This window comes from Coenobita brevimanus, chromosome 85 (assembly GCF_032717465.1).
Source record: "Coenobita brevimanus isolate Jiangsu-jjx chromosome 85, ASM3271746v2, whole genome shotgun sequence".
Classification (NCBI taxonomy): domain Eukaryota; kingdom Metazoa; phylum Arthropoda; class Malacostraca; order Decapoda; family Coenobitidae; genus Coenobita; species Coenobita brevimanus.
Genome location: NC_137038.1, coordinates 2,865,001 through 2,880,000, shown reverse-complemented (window position 1 = coordinate 2,880,000; position 15,000 = coordinate 2,865,001). Strand labels below are relative to the sequence as shown.

At 43.0% G+C, this 15,000-nt stretch overlaps 1 protein-coding gene across 1 annotated transcript in view; it reads right to left on the bottom strand.

Moving 5' to 3' along the window:
* Nucleotides 1-3,416, bottom strand: part of LOC145410393 (adenylate cyclase type 5-like) — a 93,220-nt gene extending 89,804 nt beyond the window's left edge. The window contains exons 1-2 of the mRNA XM_080280546.1: nt 3,390-3,416; nt 851-1,660 (exon numbers count right to left, since the gene is read on the bottom strand). Coding sequence (XP_080136672.1) covers nt 851-1,660; nt 3,390-3,416 — 837 coding nt within the window. The remainder of the gene's footprint in view (nt 1-850; nt 1,661-3,389) is intronic.
* Nucleotides 3,417-15,000: the final 11,584 nt, after the last annotated feature.

Here is a 15,000-nt window from a genome sequence, read left to right as displayed (position 1 = left end):
GTGGTTGTGGTAAATGTGGTGGTGGTGGTGGTGAGTGTGGAAGCTGTGGTGGTGCTAGTGATGGTGGTGGTTGTGGTAAATGTGGTGGTGGTGGTGGTGAGTGTGGAAGCTGTGGTGGTGCTAGTGATGGTGGTGGTTGTGGTAAATGTGGTGGTGGTGGTGGTGAGTGTGGAAGCTGTGGTGGTGCTAGTGATGGTGGTGGTTGTGGTAAATGTGATGGTGGTGGTGTGGTTGTGGTGGTGGCGGTGGTGAATGTGGTAATTGTGGTAAATATAGTTGCTGTGGTGGTGGTGGTAATGAGCATCTTTTCTCGTCCTTCCGCCTTGTTGTTTGTTGTTCTGTGTGTGTGTGTGTGTGTGTGTGTGTGTGTGTGTGTGTGTGTGTGTGTGTGTGTGTGTACTCGGTATGTAAGCAGTATATGGGGTTGTTTATGTGCGTTTTTTTGGGTATGTATGTATGTACAGTACCGGATATTTATATATATGTATGAATGTATATATGTATTCATGTATGTGTATGTGAGTGTGTATGTATGTAGGTGTGTGTATGTGTATGTATGTAGGTGTGTATGTGTGTGTATGTGTATGTGTGTGTGTGTGTGTGTGTGTGTGTGTGTGTGTGTGTGTGTGTGTGCGCGCGTGTGTAGGTAAAAAGTCAGTCTCTTCCCAAAACTCTCAAGAAATATATTATTATGTAAATCGTGTCTGGAAAGATTCACAGAATTTTACCCTTCAAGATTTCTAAGATCAGGCATATCTCTCTCTCTCTCTCTCTCTCTCTCTCTCTCTCTCTCTCTCTCTCTCTCTCTCTCTCTCTGCCTACCTATCTATCTAGCTATCTCTAAACTCACCTGCTTCCAAAGATACTGTGCATCCTCCTCCCTCGCTACGGTGAGAGTGCAGATCAGGTGAGCGACTGAAAGGAAGATCCCGCCTGCCGTAGCCTCAATCACGCGTATCGGCAGCAGCGTGTAGGTCATGTAGATAAAAAACAGGGTCACCCACACGCCGGCGGAGGCTGTGGGGGGGTTGGAACTCAAGGTGACCAAAATCTCAAGACCGAAGAAGGACAGGAGGACAAGGTACGAGAAGATGATGAGGTAAACTTCATTCAGGAGTTGGGTTCGCCAGAGGAGCACTTCGAGTATGATGTAGAGTATGGCGAAGACTGCTAGTGTGAGGGCCTGTGGCAGGAATTTGGATAGGCCTAGGATGTATATGAGTCCTAGCATGACTAGGACTACCAGGAGGAGTAGGCCTAGGAGGGAGATCATGCTTGACTGGTTCATGCGAAGGAAATATCGCTGGTAAAGGCATTCGACGTGGATGTTCTTGAATTGGTGGGACTTGAACACACGTCTGCACAGCGAACACACGTCCCACCACGACTCCGAGAACTCCAGGATGCTCTCCACTTCCTCCTGCGGCGCTTCCTCTTCCGTAGGACTCCGTGACGAGGACGCGCCGACTAATCCGGATTTGTGGTAGTGCTCAATCACCTCCCAGTTGGATTTCTTGGGTGGATTATTGGTGGTGGAGTCGCCTGTGGAGGGACGTGACCCCAGGGAGGTGTGTGTGGAGCCATTCGCCCTCGAGGAGTAGCGTAAGGACGAGGAACGAGGCCCCGAGTTGGAGGTACCCCCCCCACCTCCACCTCCATCCTGAGGGGGAGAGGAAAAAAAAGTTTAAAAGGTGTAATGAGTAACATGAGAATTTTGGCACAAAGTTTTTTTAATGCACTGTTTTTTTTTCGTGATTTTGGTCTTTTGCAAAATTTTTAAGAGAGGGAAAAATTAATGATGTTGATGAGAATAGAGACGTGTGTGTGTGTGTGTGTGTGTGTGTGTGTGTGTGTGTGTGTGTGTGTGTAAAAGGAGAGAAAAAACCCAAAATTATAAACGTTTTTCTATAATACAAAAATGAGAGAGAGAGAGAGAGAGAGAGAGAGAGAGAGAGAGAGAGAGAAGGGGAGGAAGGAGAGAAAGAGGTGATGGAGAGGGAAGGGGGGAGGACAGTGTCATTTGCATATGTTCCTCCCTTCCCTCCCTCCCTCCCTCCCTCCCAATGTTTATTGTTTCCCTACCTCTCTCCTTTCTCTTCCTCCCTTCCTCCCTCCCTCCATCCCTCTCCCTCCCTCCCCTCTCTTTCTTCCCTTCCTTCCTCTCTCCTTTTGTGTATTGTTTCCTCTCTCTCTCTCTCTCTCTCTCTCTCTCTCTCTCTCACACACACACACACACACACACACACACACACACAGTTTCTTGCCCTTCATCTTCCTCCATCCTTTCAATCTTCTCTTCCTCTTCCTCTCTTAACTCTCCCCCCCTCTACCCCCCCTCTCTCTCTCTCTCTCTCTCTCTCTCTCTCTCTCTCTCTCTCTCTCCCTCTCTCTCTCTCTCTCTCCCTCCCTCCCTCCCTCCCTCCCTCCTTCCTCCTTCCTTTCAATCTTCCCCTCCTCTCCCTGCCTCTGTCTCCTATCTCCTTCTCTCTTCCTCCTTCCTTTCAATCCTCCCCTCCCCTCCCTCTCCCTGCCCTCCCCTCCCCCTCCCTCACTCCCTCGCAAGCACTGCATACTAATGATATTAAGCCAAGCATTTTATTCTTTGTTGTGATATTCTCCCTCCTGTGTTAGCTTTCCCATCTCAAGCTGTGCTATGCTGTGTTAAGTTGCTGGTTGTGCTGTGTTAAGGTACTGGGCTGTGTTAAGTTGCTGGTTGTGCTGTGTTAAGGTGCTATGCTGTGTTAAGTTGCTGGTTGTGCTGTGTTAAGGTGCTGTGCTGTGTTAAGTTGTTGGTTGTGCTGTGTTAAGGTGCTGTGCTGTGTTAAGTTGCTGGTTGTGCTGTGTTAAGGTACTGGGCTGGGCTAAGTTGCTGGTTGTGCTGTGTTAAGGTACTGGGCTGGGCTAAGTTGCTGGTTGTGCTGTGTTAAGGTGCTATGCTGTGTTAAGTTGCTGGTTGTGCTGTGTTAAGGTACTGTGCTGTGTTAAGTTGCTGGTTGTGCTGTGTTAAGGTACTGGGCTGTGCTAAGTTGCTGGTTGTGCTGTGTTAAGAAACTGTTTTGGTTTCTTATCATCTGCTGTTTTAGGTTTTTTTGGTGTGTGTGTGTGTGTGTGTGTGTGTGTGTGTGTGTGATATGTGCTACGTTCTGTTCCTTTGCACTGTGTTACCAAGTGCTACAACACATCACCTTGTTACATATTAAGCGGTGTAATGTGTGTTATGTTCTTACCCTGTTTTATTACATTGTGTTATTTGTGCTGTGTTATATCACCGTGTTATGTTCCGCTATGCACTGTGTTATTCTGGTGACCGTGTTAAATTAGGTGTTTTAAGTATAGGAAAATTAAATCGCTTGTTGGACTATGTTAAGGAAGAATTTTATTACCCATACCCTCATGTCATTAATCTGGCCCCACATGACCTCGATTGACCCCATTATTTGACCTAGCTTGACCCCATTGGACCGATTGACCCCACATGACCTCGATTGACCCAGTTGTTTTACCTAGCTTGACTCGATTGACCCCATTATTTGACCTATTTTGACCCCATTTGACCTCAATTGACCCCACCCCTTGACCTCATTATTTGACTTAACTTCCTTCCTTCCGTCTTTCCTTCCTTCCTTCCTTTCTTTCTCTCATTCTTTCTCTCTTCCTTCAATCCTTTCTTCCCTCCTTTATCCTTTCTGTCCTTATATCATTCATTCATCCATATCGTCATCCATCTGTCTACAGCGTATCCACCAGTCTATCTATCCATCCATCCCTCCATCCATCCATCCAACTTCCTCCCACCCACCCTTCCTCCCACCCATCCCTCCATCCATCCCTCCATCCATCCATCCACCCACCCACCCAAACCCCACCCATCCATCCATCCATCCATCCATCCATCCATCCATCCATCCAACCATCCATCCATCCTCCCATCCACCCTCCCACCAATCCATCTATCCATCCACAACACCCTCCACTACCGTCCTCTTGAATATGGAATTTGTGAGGTAATGTAGACTGAGTATAATACAGGTAGACAGGTGTGACGGACAGGTGGGAGGGCGAGGCAGACACGTGTGGAGGAAGGTGGATTGAGGTAGATGAATGTAGACGGCTGCTGGAGGGGTGTGGTGTGGTGGTGTGGTGAGTGGTGTGGTGTGGTGAGGATGTGAGTGGTGTGTATGGTGTGGTCTGTGGTGTGGTGTGCTGTGGTGTGTGCTGTGGTTTGTGATGTATAGGGGTGTGGTGAGGATGTGGGTGGTGTGGTGTGGTGTTATTGTGGTGAGGTGTGGTGTGGTGTGAGTGGGTGTTGGAATGTGGAGGTTGCAAGTGATATATTGAGCTGTGCAAATGACCCTTATTCCATTGCTATTGCAGAGAGAGAGAGAGAGAGAGAGAATGGAAATTAGAGAAAAATAAGCTACTTCGATAAACAAGTAAATAAATAAGTAAACAAATAAATAATAATATGTTTACTGTTTACTGTTTGTTTATTTACTTCTATGGATGTTTGCTCAGTTCAGTGTTTTTATCTGTAGTGTTTGTTTGTTTAGTTATTATCATTATTGTTATTGTTATTGTCATTTTTCTTTTTCTTCTTCTTCTTCTTCTTCTTCTTATTATTATTATTATTATTATTATCATTATTATTATTATTATTATCATTATTATTGTTAAGGGTATTTAATTATTACTATTACTATCATCATCATCATCATCCTTAGTAGTAGTAGCAGTAGTAGTAGTAGTAGTAGCAGTGATAGTAGTAGTAGAAGTAGTAGTAGTAGTAGTAGCAGCAGTGATAGTAGTAGTAGTAGTAGTAGTAGTAGTGATATTTGCTCTGTTGCTAGTGTTGCCAACAATATTATTCTTAGAAGTGTTAGTCACCTCGTTAAATTATAATTACTTCCTTCCACCAGAGAGAGAGAGAGAGAGAGAGAGGGGGGGAGGGAAGGAGAGAGAGAGAGAGAGAGAGAGAGAGTAACTTTGTATAGGTAAGATCATATTTGTATCACTTAACACAGCAAGCCCATCCCTCCTACTCCCCAACTCACCTTCCTTCCCATCTACCTTCTACCTGCTCTTATCTACCCCCAATCTACCCCGAGGTCTTAATTTTATCTACCCTCACAACCATCCACTCATCCACTTAACCACCCACACATCCACCTTACCATCCACTCATCTACTTAACCATCCACATACACATCTTCTTCATCTGTTTTTTTTTTTCTTACACATTCTCACATGCACTTCCCTGCACACACACACACACACACACACACACACACACACACACACACACACACACACACACACACACACACACACACACACACACACACACACACACAGTATTCACATTAAGCGGTTTTTCAACAAAGGACGCATTACAAACATTGTCTCTCTCTCTCTCTCTCTCTCTCTCTCTCTCTCTCTCTCTCTCTCTCTCTCTCTCTCTCTCTCTCTCTCCTCACGCGAATTTCTTTAATGCCACTGCCCTCAAACAAACAAGCAAACAAACAAACAAATAAACAAACGAATAGATATAACAAACACAGGTCAGGGGTCAAAGGTCAGGGAATTAAGCAGATGACCTAGAGGAACTGTTTTTTTGAACGTGTGTGTGTGTGTGTGTGTGTGTGTGTGTGTGTGTGTGTGTGTGTGTGTGTGTGTGTGTGCACTTTTACGTTTGAGCTTGTGTCTGTAGGTTTATGTATGTATGAGAGAGAGAGAGAGAGAGAGAGAGAGAGAGAGAGAGAGACGGCATTTGCATTATGGATTTGTGATTTAGGAAAGTGTGTGTGTGTGTGTGTGTGTGTGTGTGTGTGTGTGTGTGTGTGTGTGTGTGTGTGTGTCAACAGAGACCAATTGTGTGCACGTGTGAAGGCATTGTAAGGAACCATTGTGTGCGTGTGTACATTTATGTGTGCGTAAATCCTCATGTGTGTTTGGGACTATTGTGTTAGTGTTTGTTCTGAGTTGTGTGTGTGTGTGTGTGTGTGTGTGTGTGTGTGTGTGTGTGTGTGTGTGTGTGTGTGTGTCTGTCTGTCTGTCTGTCTGTCTGTTTATGTACGTATGTGTATGAGATTTATGTGTGTCTGTGTATGTAAATATGTATGTATGTATGAGAGTGTTGGGTGTGTATGTATGTATCTGTGTATGTATTTAAGCATGTATGTTTTTAAGGTACACACCTCACCTGTCGACATACAGGTGTAATAACTCTTAATAGTCACCTGAGTCTCGAAATTTTCACTTTTTATTTTATATATATATATATATATATATATATATATATATATATATATATATATATACAGTATACATATATATTTTTTTTTTTTTTTTTTTTTTTGGAGGGATGGAAACTGAGCCAAATTTTCTGTTCCATTTTTCACATATAATTTTTTTCTGGAATTAAAAAGGTATTATATTTTACCTCAATTATTCTTTTTTTTTTTTCCTGATTTTTTTTTTTTGGTTTTATTGATTTTTTATTTTTTTTCCTTTTTTGGTTCCTGTTTTTTATTGATTTTTTACTCATTATTTTTCTTTTTCTTTTTTGGGTCATGTTTTTTTTTATTGATTTTTTACTTTTTTGTTCATGGATTTTATTGATTTTTTCTGTTCCTGTTTTTCTACTAATTTATTCCTGTTTTTTTCTCCTTTTGGGGGTTCCTGTTTTTTAGTTTTTTTTTTTTTTGCTTTTTTTAGTTCCTGTTTGTTTTTTTCCTTTTTTTAATTCCTGTTTTTTTTAAATGATTTTTTTTTCGTTTTTTGGTCCTGTTTTTTACTGATTTCTTTTTCTTTATTGATTTTCTTACATTGTTTTGGGTCACTTTTTTCGTTATTATTTTTCTTTATTATTCTTACGCCATTGTCATTATTTTTTCATTATTATTATTATTATTATTATTATTATTTTTTTTTTAGGTATGTGGCTGCTGTTCGTATATTCCGTGGATCGAAACCCGGCCGAGGGAAGCTGGGTCCTTCCTAATTACCGTAAGTCAGTAAATAAATAAATAAATAAATGAAATAAATGATAAGTAAATGAGATGAATAGAATAATAGATAAACCAATAAAACATTAAATATAATAGATAAAATAGAGAATAAAAATAAGATAAAGTAAATAGATTAATAAATAGATAAATAAATAAATAGATAAATAAATAAATAAATAAATAAAAATAATATAAGTAAAGTAAATAGATTAATAAATAGATAAATAAATAAATAGATAGATAAATAAATAAATAAATAAAAATAATATAAGTAAAGTAAATAGATTAATAAATAGATAAATAAATAAATAGATAAATAAATAAATAAAAATAATATAAGTAAAGTAAATAGATTAATAAATAGATAAATAAATAAATAGATAAATAAATAAATAATAATATAGGTAAAGTAAATAGAAAATTAATAAATAGATAAATAATGAAATAAATTGATAAATAAATAAAATAAATAAATAAATATAATAATAAATAAATACGCATTCCAAAAAATATATGATAATTCTCTTCATATTTTTTTTTAATACAGGATGAAAGATTTTAAGGTATTTCGTGTGTACTGAGATGCTGTATATAATTCTCTCTCTCTCTCTCTCTCTCTCTCTCTCTCTCTCTCTCTCTCTCTCTCTCTCTCTCCCCTCCCCTCCCCTCCCCTCCCCTCCCCTCCCTTCGTTCTTTCCTTCATCCCACACTCCTCGTCCTCCCCCTCCTTCATTTCCTTCTTCTTCTCGTCCTCTCCCTTTCTCTCCCTTATTTCTCCTCTCACTCTTTCTTCACCCTCCCTCCCTTCTTGTCTCCCTCCCCCTTTCTCTCACTCTTTCCTCACCCTCCCTCCCGCCTTCCCTCCCTCCCTCCTTCACTCTTTCTTCACCCTCCCTCCCTCCCTCCGTGTCTCCATCACTCTCCCTTACCTTCCCATTCCACTAAAAAGACAGGTGATGGGACAAGCATTCTCTCTCTCTCTCTCTCTCTCTCTCTCTCCACTAAATAGACAGCTGATAGATGCAACATACCTCCCATCCCTCTTCATTCCTACCACAACTACCAACATTTCTCTCTCTCTCTCTCTCTCTCTCTCTCTCTCTCTCTCTCTCTCTCTCTCTCAAAAATATTTAAATAAAAATCTACCTTTCCATCTAACATCTTCTAACCATCTTTCCTGCCTACCTACCTACCTACCTACGAACCATCCTACTTACCTATCATCCCACTTACCTATCATCCTGCCTACCTACCAACCTACTTTCCTTCCTACCTTCTTACCCACCTACCTATCTACCTACCTACCTACCTACCTACCTACCTATCTTACCTTACCTGTACCCACACACACCTGCAATCAAGCCTCAAAGCCCAGTAGAATCAAATCCTCTTAGGTCCAGTATATCTACCTATCTACTTACCAAATTTATCTACCTGTCTACCTACCAAATACATCTATCTGTCTACCTACCATATCTATCTACCTATGTACTTACCAAATATATCTATCTATCAGTCAAATATATATATCTACCTACCTACCATATATATCTACCTGTCTGCCTAATATATCTACCTATCTACCTACCATATTTATCTATCAAATGTATCTGCCTGCCTACTTACAGGATATACTTACCTGTCTACCTAATTATTTATCTATCTACCTCCTCAATTTGCCTACCTACTTACCCATCTAGCCAACTACCTACTTATCTACCTACCTACCTACCTAGTTTACCTACTTACCTTGCAATCTACTTACATTTCTATCTACCAACCTACTACTTACCTATCTACCGACGAAATTCAGACACATTTATCCTCTTACCTGCCTACCTACGTACCTACCCACCCAACCCTCTCCACACACACACACACACACACACACACACACACCCTCCAACCAACCAGCACTTAACAAGGTCTCAGGGGAATTTTAACAGAGGCAGCCCTATAGAGGATCGAAGAGGGTTTAAGAAGATTCCAATCCTCTATGTAAGGGTTCAAGGACAGAGAAGAGGATCCTATGGGTGACTGAGTATTCCTTTTGACTTCTCTTCGCAGTAGGATCGAACCCGAGTGCAATAGGATTCAGTTCCAAAGGATGGTGTTGAGCGCTTTTGTGTGTTGGGAGGAGTGTGTGGAGGAAGAGGGGAGTGTGTGTGTGTGTGTGTGTGTGTGTGTGTGGAGAGAGAGAGAGAGAGAGAGAGAGAGAGAGAGAAAGTGTGTGTGTGTGTGTGTGTGTGTGTTTGTGTTTACGCGTGTGTGTGTGTGTGTGTGTGTGTGTGTGTGTGTGTGTGTGTTTACGCGTGTGTGTTTGGGGGGAGACAGATAGATTGAAAGGTGAGTAGGTAGGCGAACTGGGCAGGCAGGTAGGTAGATATGTTAGTAGTGTTAGGTAGGTAAGTAGATAGATAAATTAGGTAGATAGATATTTAAGAGACGGATTCCCTATAAGTAGAAACACATGAGAGGATTGGATCGGATTAAACAGGATTCGATTCCATTAAGTTTGGTAAGTAGATCTGTAAGTAGGCTGGGTAAGTAGGTACGCAGGTAGGTAGGTAGGTTTTGTGGATTGATCTGTGGGTGTGTTCAGGTGAGGTGGGGTGGATGTGATTGGTAAGTAGATCTGTAAGTAGGTTGGGTAAGTAGGTACGGAGGTAGGTAGGTAAGAGTTGTGGCATGATCTGTGCGTGGAGGTGAGATGGGGTAGGTGTAATTGGTAAGTAGATCTGTAAGTAGGTAGGACGAGTAGGTAGGTAGGTAGAATTCCATAACACCCATATATCACCAATACCTCTTCATAACACCACCATAATAGATAATTCATAACATCACCCTTGTTATAACACCCCTCTATAACACCCCTACGTTCCCTCCCACTTCTATAACACCTATAATAACTCAATAACTGATCTATCGCCTTATATCTATAACACGTGTATAACATCTCAAAAGCCACATAACTCTAAACCATCTTATATAACACCAACCAAAGCACTTTAACACCTTTACCCTCTCCATATCACCTCTATAATTGCACCTAACCCTCTAACTCATCACCTAGTCTCCTAACACCGTATGTAACTCCTCTAACACCACTCCTAACACCTCTAACACTGCTCCAAACCCTGCTAACTCATCATCTAATCTTCAGGACAAGTTAGAAGGAATATTTTGTTGGTTGGAGTGAGTGCTATTACAGGTTAGGAGGAAGTTCTTACCTTGATGTCAAAACTAGGTAATTAGACAGGTAGGAAAGGTGAGCAAGGAGGGAAGTAAGGAAGGAAGGTGAGAAGGAGGGAAGGGGAAGGAAGAAGAGTGGGTATGTGAGAAGGAAGGAAGGAAGGTGAGGTGAGGAGGAGGGAGGGAGGGAAGGAGAGAAGGAAGGTAGGAGGGAAGGCGAGAGGGAGAGAGGGGTAGGGAAAGGTGAGGGAAGGAGGGAGGGATGGAGAGAGAAGGTGAGAGAAAGGGAGATAGTAAGTGGTAATGAGAGGAGAGGGGAGACATAGATAGACAGACAGACAGACAGACAGAGTGATAGCTGGAGATGGATAGGTAAGTATAGATAGATAGATAGATAGATAGACAGTTCGATCGATAAGCAGATATGTGAATAGAGAGAGATAGATAGATAAAAAGATCGATAGATATAAAAGCGAGGATAGAAAGGTGAGCAAGTAAACAGGTTGGAAAGAGGGGAGGGAAGGGAAGGGGATAAGGGAGAGGTAGGTAGGTAGGTAAATAGGTAAGTAGGTAGGTAAGTAGGTAGGTAGGTACGTAGGAAAGGTGAGAGGGAAGATCAGGTGAAGCAAGGTGAGAAAAAATTAATTAGGGAAGGACAGGTAAATAGGTAGACAGATGGGTAGGGATGCAGAACAAGATGAAGGGTAAGTAGGTAGGTAAGAAGGTAGGTAGGTAGGTAGGAAGGTAAGTAGAAGAATGGATAGGGAGGCAGGACTAGGTGTGGTGTTTTAAAATGAATTAGGGAAAAGAGGAAGGGAGGTAGGTAGGTAGGTAGGTAAGTAGGTATGTAGGTAGGTAGGTAGAGAAAGAGGGAGAGAGGATCGTGTCGGAGAGTGAGATGACTTATGAATAGGGAGAGAGGGAGGGAGGGGAGGGATCAGGTGAGGTAAGGAGATGCAGAGGAGGTAGGTAGGTAGGTAGGTAGGTAGGTTTGTTGGGAGAAAAAGTGAGAGAGAGGATCAGGTGTCGGGAGAGAGAGATGGAAGTATGAATAGAGAGAGAGAGAGGGGGGGGGGAGAGGGAGTCAAGGAATGCTGAGATGAAATTGGGTAGGACAGGTTAAGTAGTTGGGGAGGGAAGGTAGGTAGGTAGGCAGATGAAGATAGGCAAGTAGATAGGTAGTGAGGCAAGTAGGATGGCAGGTAGTTCTAGGAAGGCCGACAGATAGATATAAGACAGATAGACTGATAGATATAGGAAGACAAGTAGATAGACAGATAGATAATGTTGGAAAGTGTGTAAAGTAATTGGAGTTATGTAGGTAGAATGCTGCGTATCATGTGAGGGGTGTGAGAGAGGGGTAGATAGGACGGTAGATATCAGAGGTAGGTGTGTACTGAATCGGAAAGTAGTGTGCGATGCGTAGGTAGGTAGGTAGGTGGGAACAGCGGAGAAATATTTGTGTATTGAGTCTTAGTGTAGTGAAAAGCAAGGGACGTTGGTAGGTAGGAAGGTAAGTAGGTAGGTAGGTAGGTATGTAAGTAGGTAGGTAGGTAAGTAGGTCGGTAGGTAGGTAGGATGTTGGCTGCTGAAAGAGGAAGAGAGGAAGACAGACACGGAAAAAAAAAAGAATGATAAAGGTGAAGGAAGAAGCACGCAGCACTACATCAGGTGAGTGGATGATGGTCGCCTCCTCCACACAGTATGACAGCAGTGTGAAATGTGTTGGTAGGAGGGACAGTAAGTGTGAGAGAAGCATGTAGGGTGTGTATTGAATGTGTAAGTAGAGTGATGTGAAAGTGTAGCGAGGTAGGGTGACAATATATTAAACTACATATCCACTCCTCCTTCTCCTCCTCCTCCTCCTTCTCCTCCTCCTCCTCTGACCCCTTTCCTCCACCTTCCCTTCCTCCCCCTCCCCAACACCCTCTCTCCCCACCACTCCCCCTTCCTCCCCACCTCCCTTCCTTTCCTCCCCATCATTTTTTCCTTATCACTCGCTCTCCCCCCCTCTTCTTTCCCCCATTTCTCTCCAATAACCTCCCCCTCTACTCCTCCCCACTCCCTCCCCCATCCTCCCTTCCCCTTCCTCACCCTCCCTTTCTCCCCACCCCACCCCACTATCTCTCTCTATCTCTCTCTCTCTCTCTCTCTCTCACCACTCGTCCTCCTCATCATCACCCTCTTTCCCTCCTTCCTCCCTACCTACTTTCCTCCCTCACCCCTCTCCCTCTTCTCTCCCTTCCTCTCCTTCCCTCTCACATGCTTTCCTTCATTTCCCTCCCCCTCCTTCCTCCCATATCTGTATTTCTTTCTGTCATTGCGGTCTAAACTTGGATCACGTTTCCTCACACTTATTTCAAGAGGAGACACACATCATATACCGTAGGAAATGCAAGATGAAAAAATTTGTGCCTCTGTTCATCATCACCGTCATAATCATCATCATCATCATCATCACCGTCATAATCATCATCATCATCATCATCACCGTCATCATCACCGTCATCATCATCATCATCATCACCGTCATCATCACCGTCATCATCATCATCATCATCATCATCGTCATCATGGTCATTTTCATCATCATCATCACCACCACCACCACCACCACCACCACCACCACCACCACCACCACCACCACCACCACCACCACCACCACCACCACCACCATCGTCATCATCATCACCACCACCACCACCACCACCACCACCACCACCACCACCACATCATGAGCGCCCCCACAGCAACACAAACAAACAAACAAACATAGTGTACATTGCGTGGAACAGCAACATGCATATTCAGTATTTAGAGGAACAACACTAACATCACCATTTAGCACATAACACCGCCACTACTACTACTACTACTACTACTACTACTACTACCACCACCACCACCACCACCACCACCTCTTCACCTTCTGCTTCGTCTCACCTAACTTACCACCTAAATCAATAAATGTCCCTAAGTTAGCTAAGAATTAGAGGAAGTTATGATGGGATGTTGTTAGAGAGAGAGAGAGAGGCTGTCAGTTTATCTATCGCTGTGTCTATCTGTGTCTTGATGTGTCTATTTTCATCTATTTATTGCATACTTTTCACCTAACTTGTCTATTTTCTATCTATTGTTGTCTTTCCTTATCTATCTGTCTATCTATCTATCTATGTCTATCTACCTACCTCCCTGCCTACCTACCTGTCTTTGTTTTTGTCTACCTACCTACCTACCTACCTTGGCCTCTTCCTCCACACAGAAGAGGTGACCATTCCACACACACACACACACACACACACACACACACACACACACACACACACACACACACACACACACACACACACACACACACACAAGGTTAAGGTCAAACATTTATGTGTGTATGAATACAGTATGTATGGACGGGAAACTGGTACACACGGAGCCTGGAAATTGATGTGTGTGTGTGTGTGTGTGTGTGTGTGTGTTCCTAAATTTAACAGTATACACCTCCTTCCTTTCGGTTCCATCCAATCTATCTATCTATCTGTCTATCTCTCTATCTATCTATCTATCCACGTCTCTGTCTATTCCTCTTTCCATCTGTCTACGTCACTCTACCAATCAATCAATCTATATATGTCTATCTGTCTGTCTTTCTGTCTATCTGTGACTCTCTGCCTGTCTGTCTATCTATCTGTCTATCTATCTATCGACCTACCTCGATCCCTCCTTTCCCGTCCTTCACCCTTTCCATCCCTCCTCATCCATCATCTCAGCGTTTCATATCTCTCTCCCTCCCTCCCTCCCTCCCTCCATCCTTCCCTCCATCCCTCCCTCCTTCCTTCCTTCCTTCCCTCCCTGCCTCCATTCCTCCCTACCTCCCTACAACCCTTCATTCCTCCTTCCTTCCCTCCCTACCTCCCTACCACCCTTCATTCCTCCTTCCATACCTCCTTCCCTCCCTTCATCCTTCCCTATCTCCCTCCATCCCCCATCCTCTCCCTTCCTCCCTATTTCTAAGGAAGTTTCATATCTCCCTCCCTCCCTCCCTCCCTCCCTATTTCTAAGGAAGGGCCTAAGATATATATAAAATGAATATAATAATGATAATTCCTTTTTATAATTATATTCTCATTTTTCTTCTCATCTTGTATAAAAATATATATATAATAATTGCCTACTTATGAGGTAATTATAGTCCTGGGAGGCGTAATTAGGAGGTCATTAACGTGGTCTGGGCATAATGAGGGTAATTGGATGTGAGGAGCCGCGGTGGATGGGTGGTAACGGTGCTCGCCTCCTGATACGCTTGTGTTCTGTGTGCGGATATTATACAGTGATGGTCGCGCACACACACACACACACACACACACACACACACACACAGAAAGACAAGACATGCAATATTAAGGCGTTTGATGGATTAGGAGTGAATTAATGATTGCCTAAAGGGAGAGTGGAGGGATGGGTGGATAGATAGATGGATGGATGTTTGGATGGATGGATGGAAGGGAGGGTGGATGGATGGGTGGATAGATAGATGGATGGATGTTTGGATGGATGGATGGATGGGTGGATGGGTGGATAGACAGATGGATGGATGGATGGGTGGATGGATGGGTGGATAGATAGATGGATGGATGTTTGGATGGATGGAAGGATGGATGGATGGGTGGATGGATGGATGGATGGGTGGATGGATGGATGGATGGATGGATGGGTGGATGGATGGAAGGGTGGGTAAATGAATGGATGGATGGGTGGATGGATGGATGGAGGATTAAGTGAAAGCCAGATGGATGAATGAATGAAT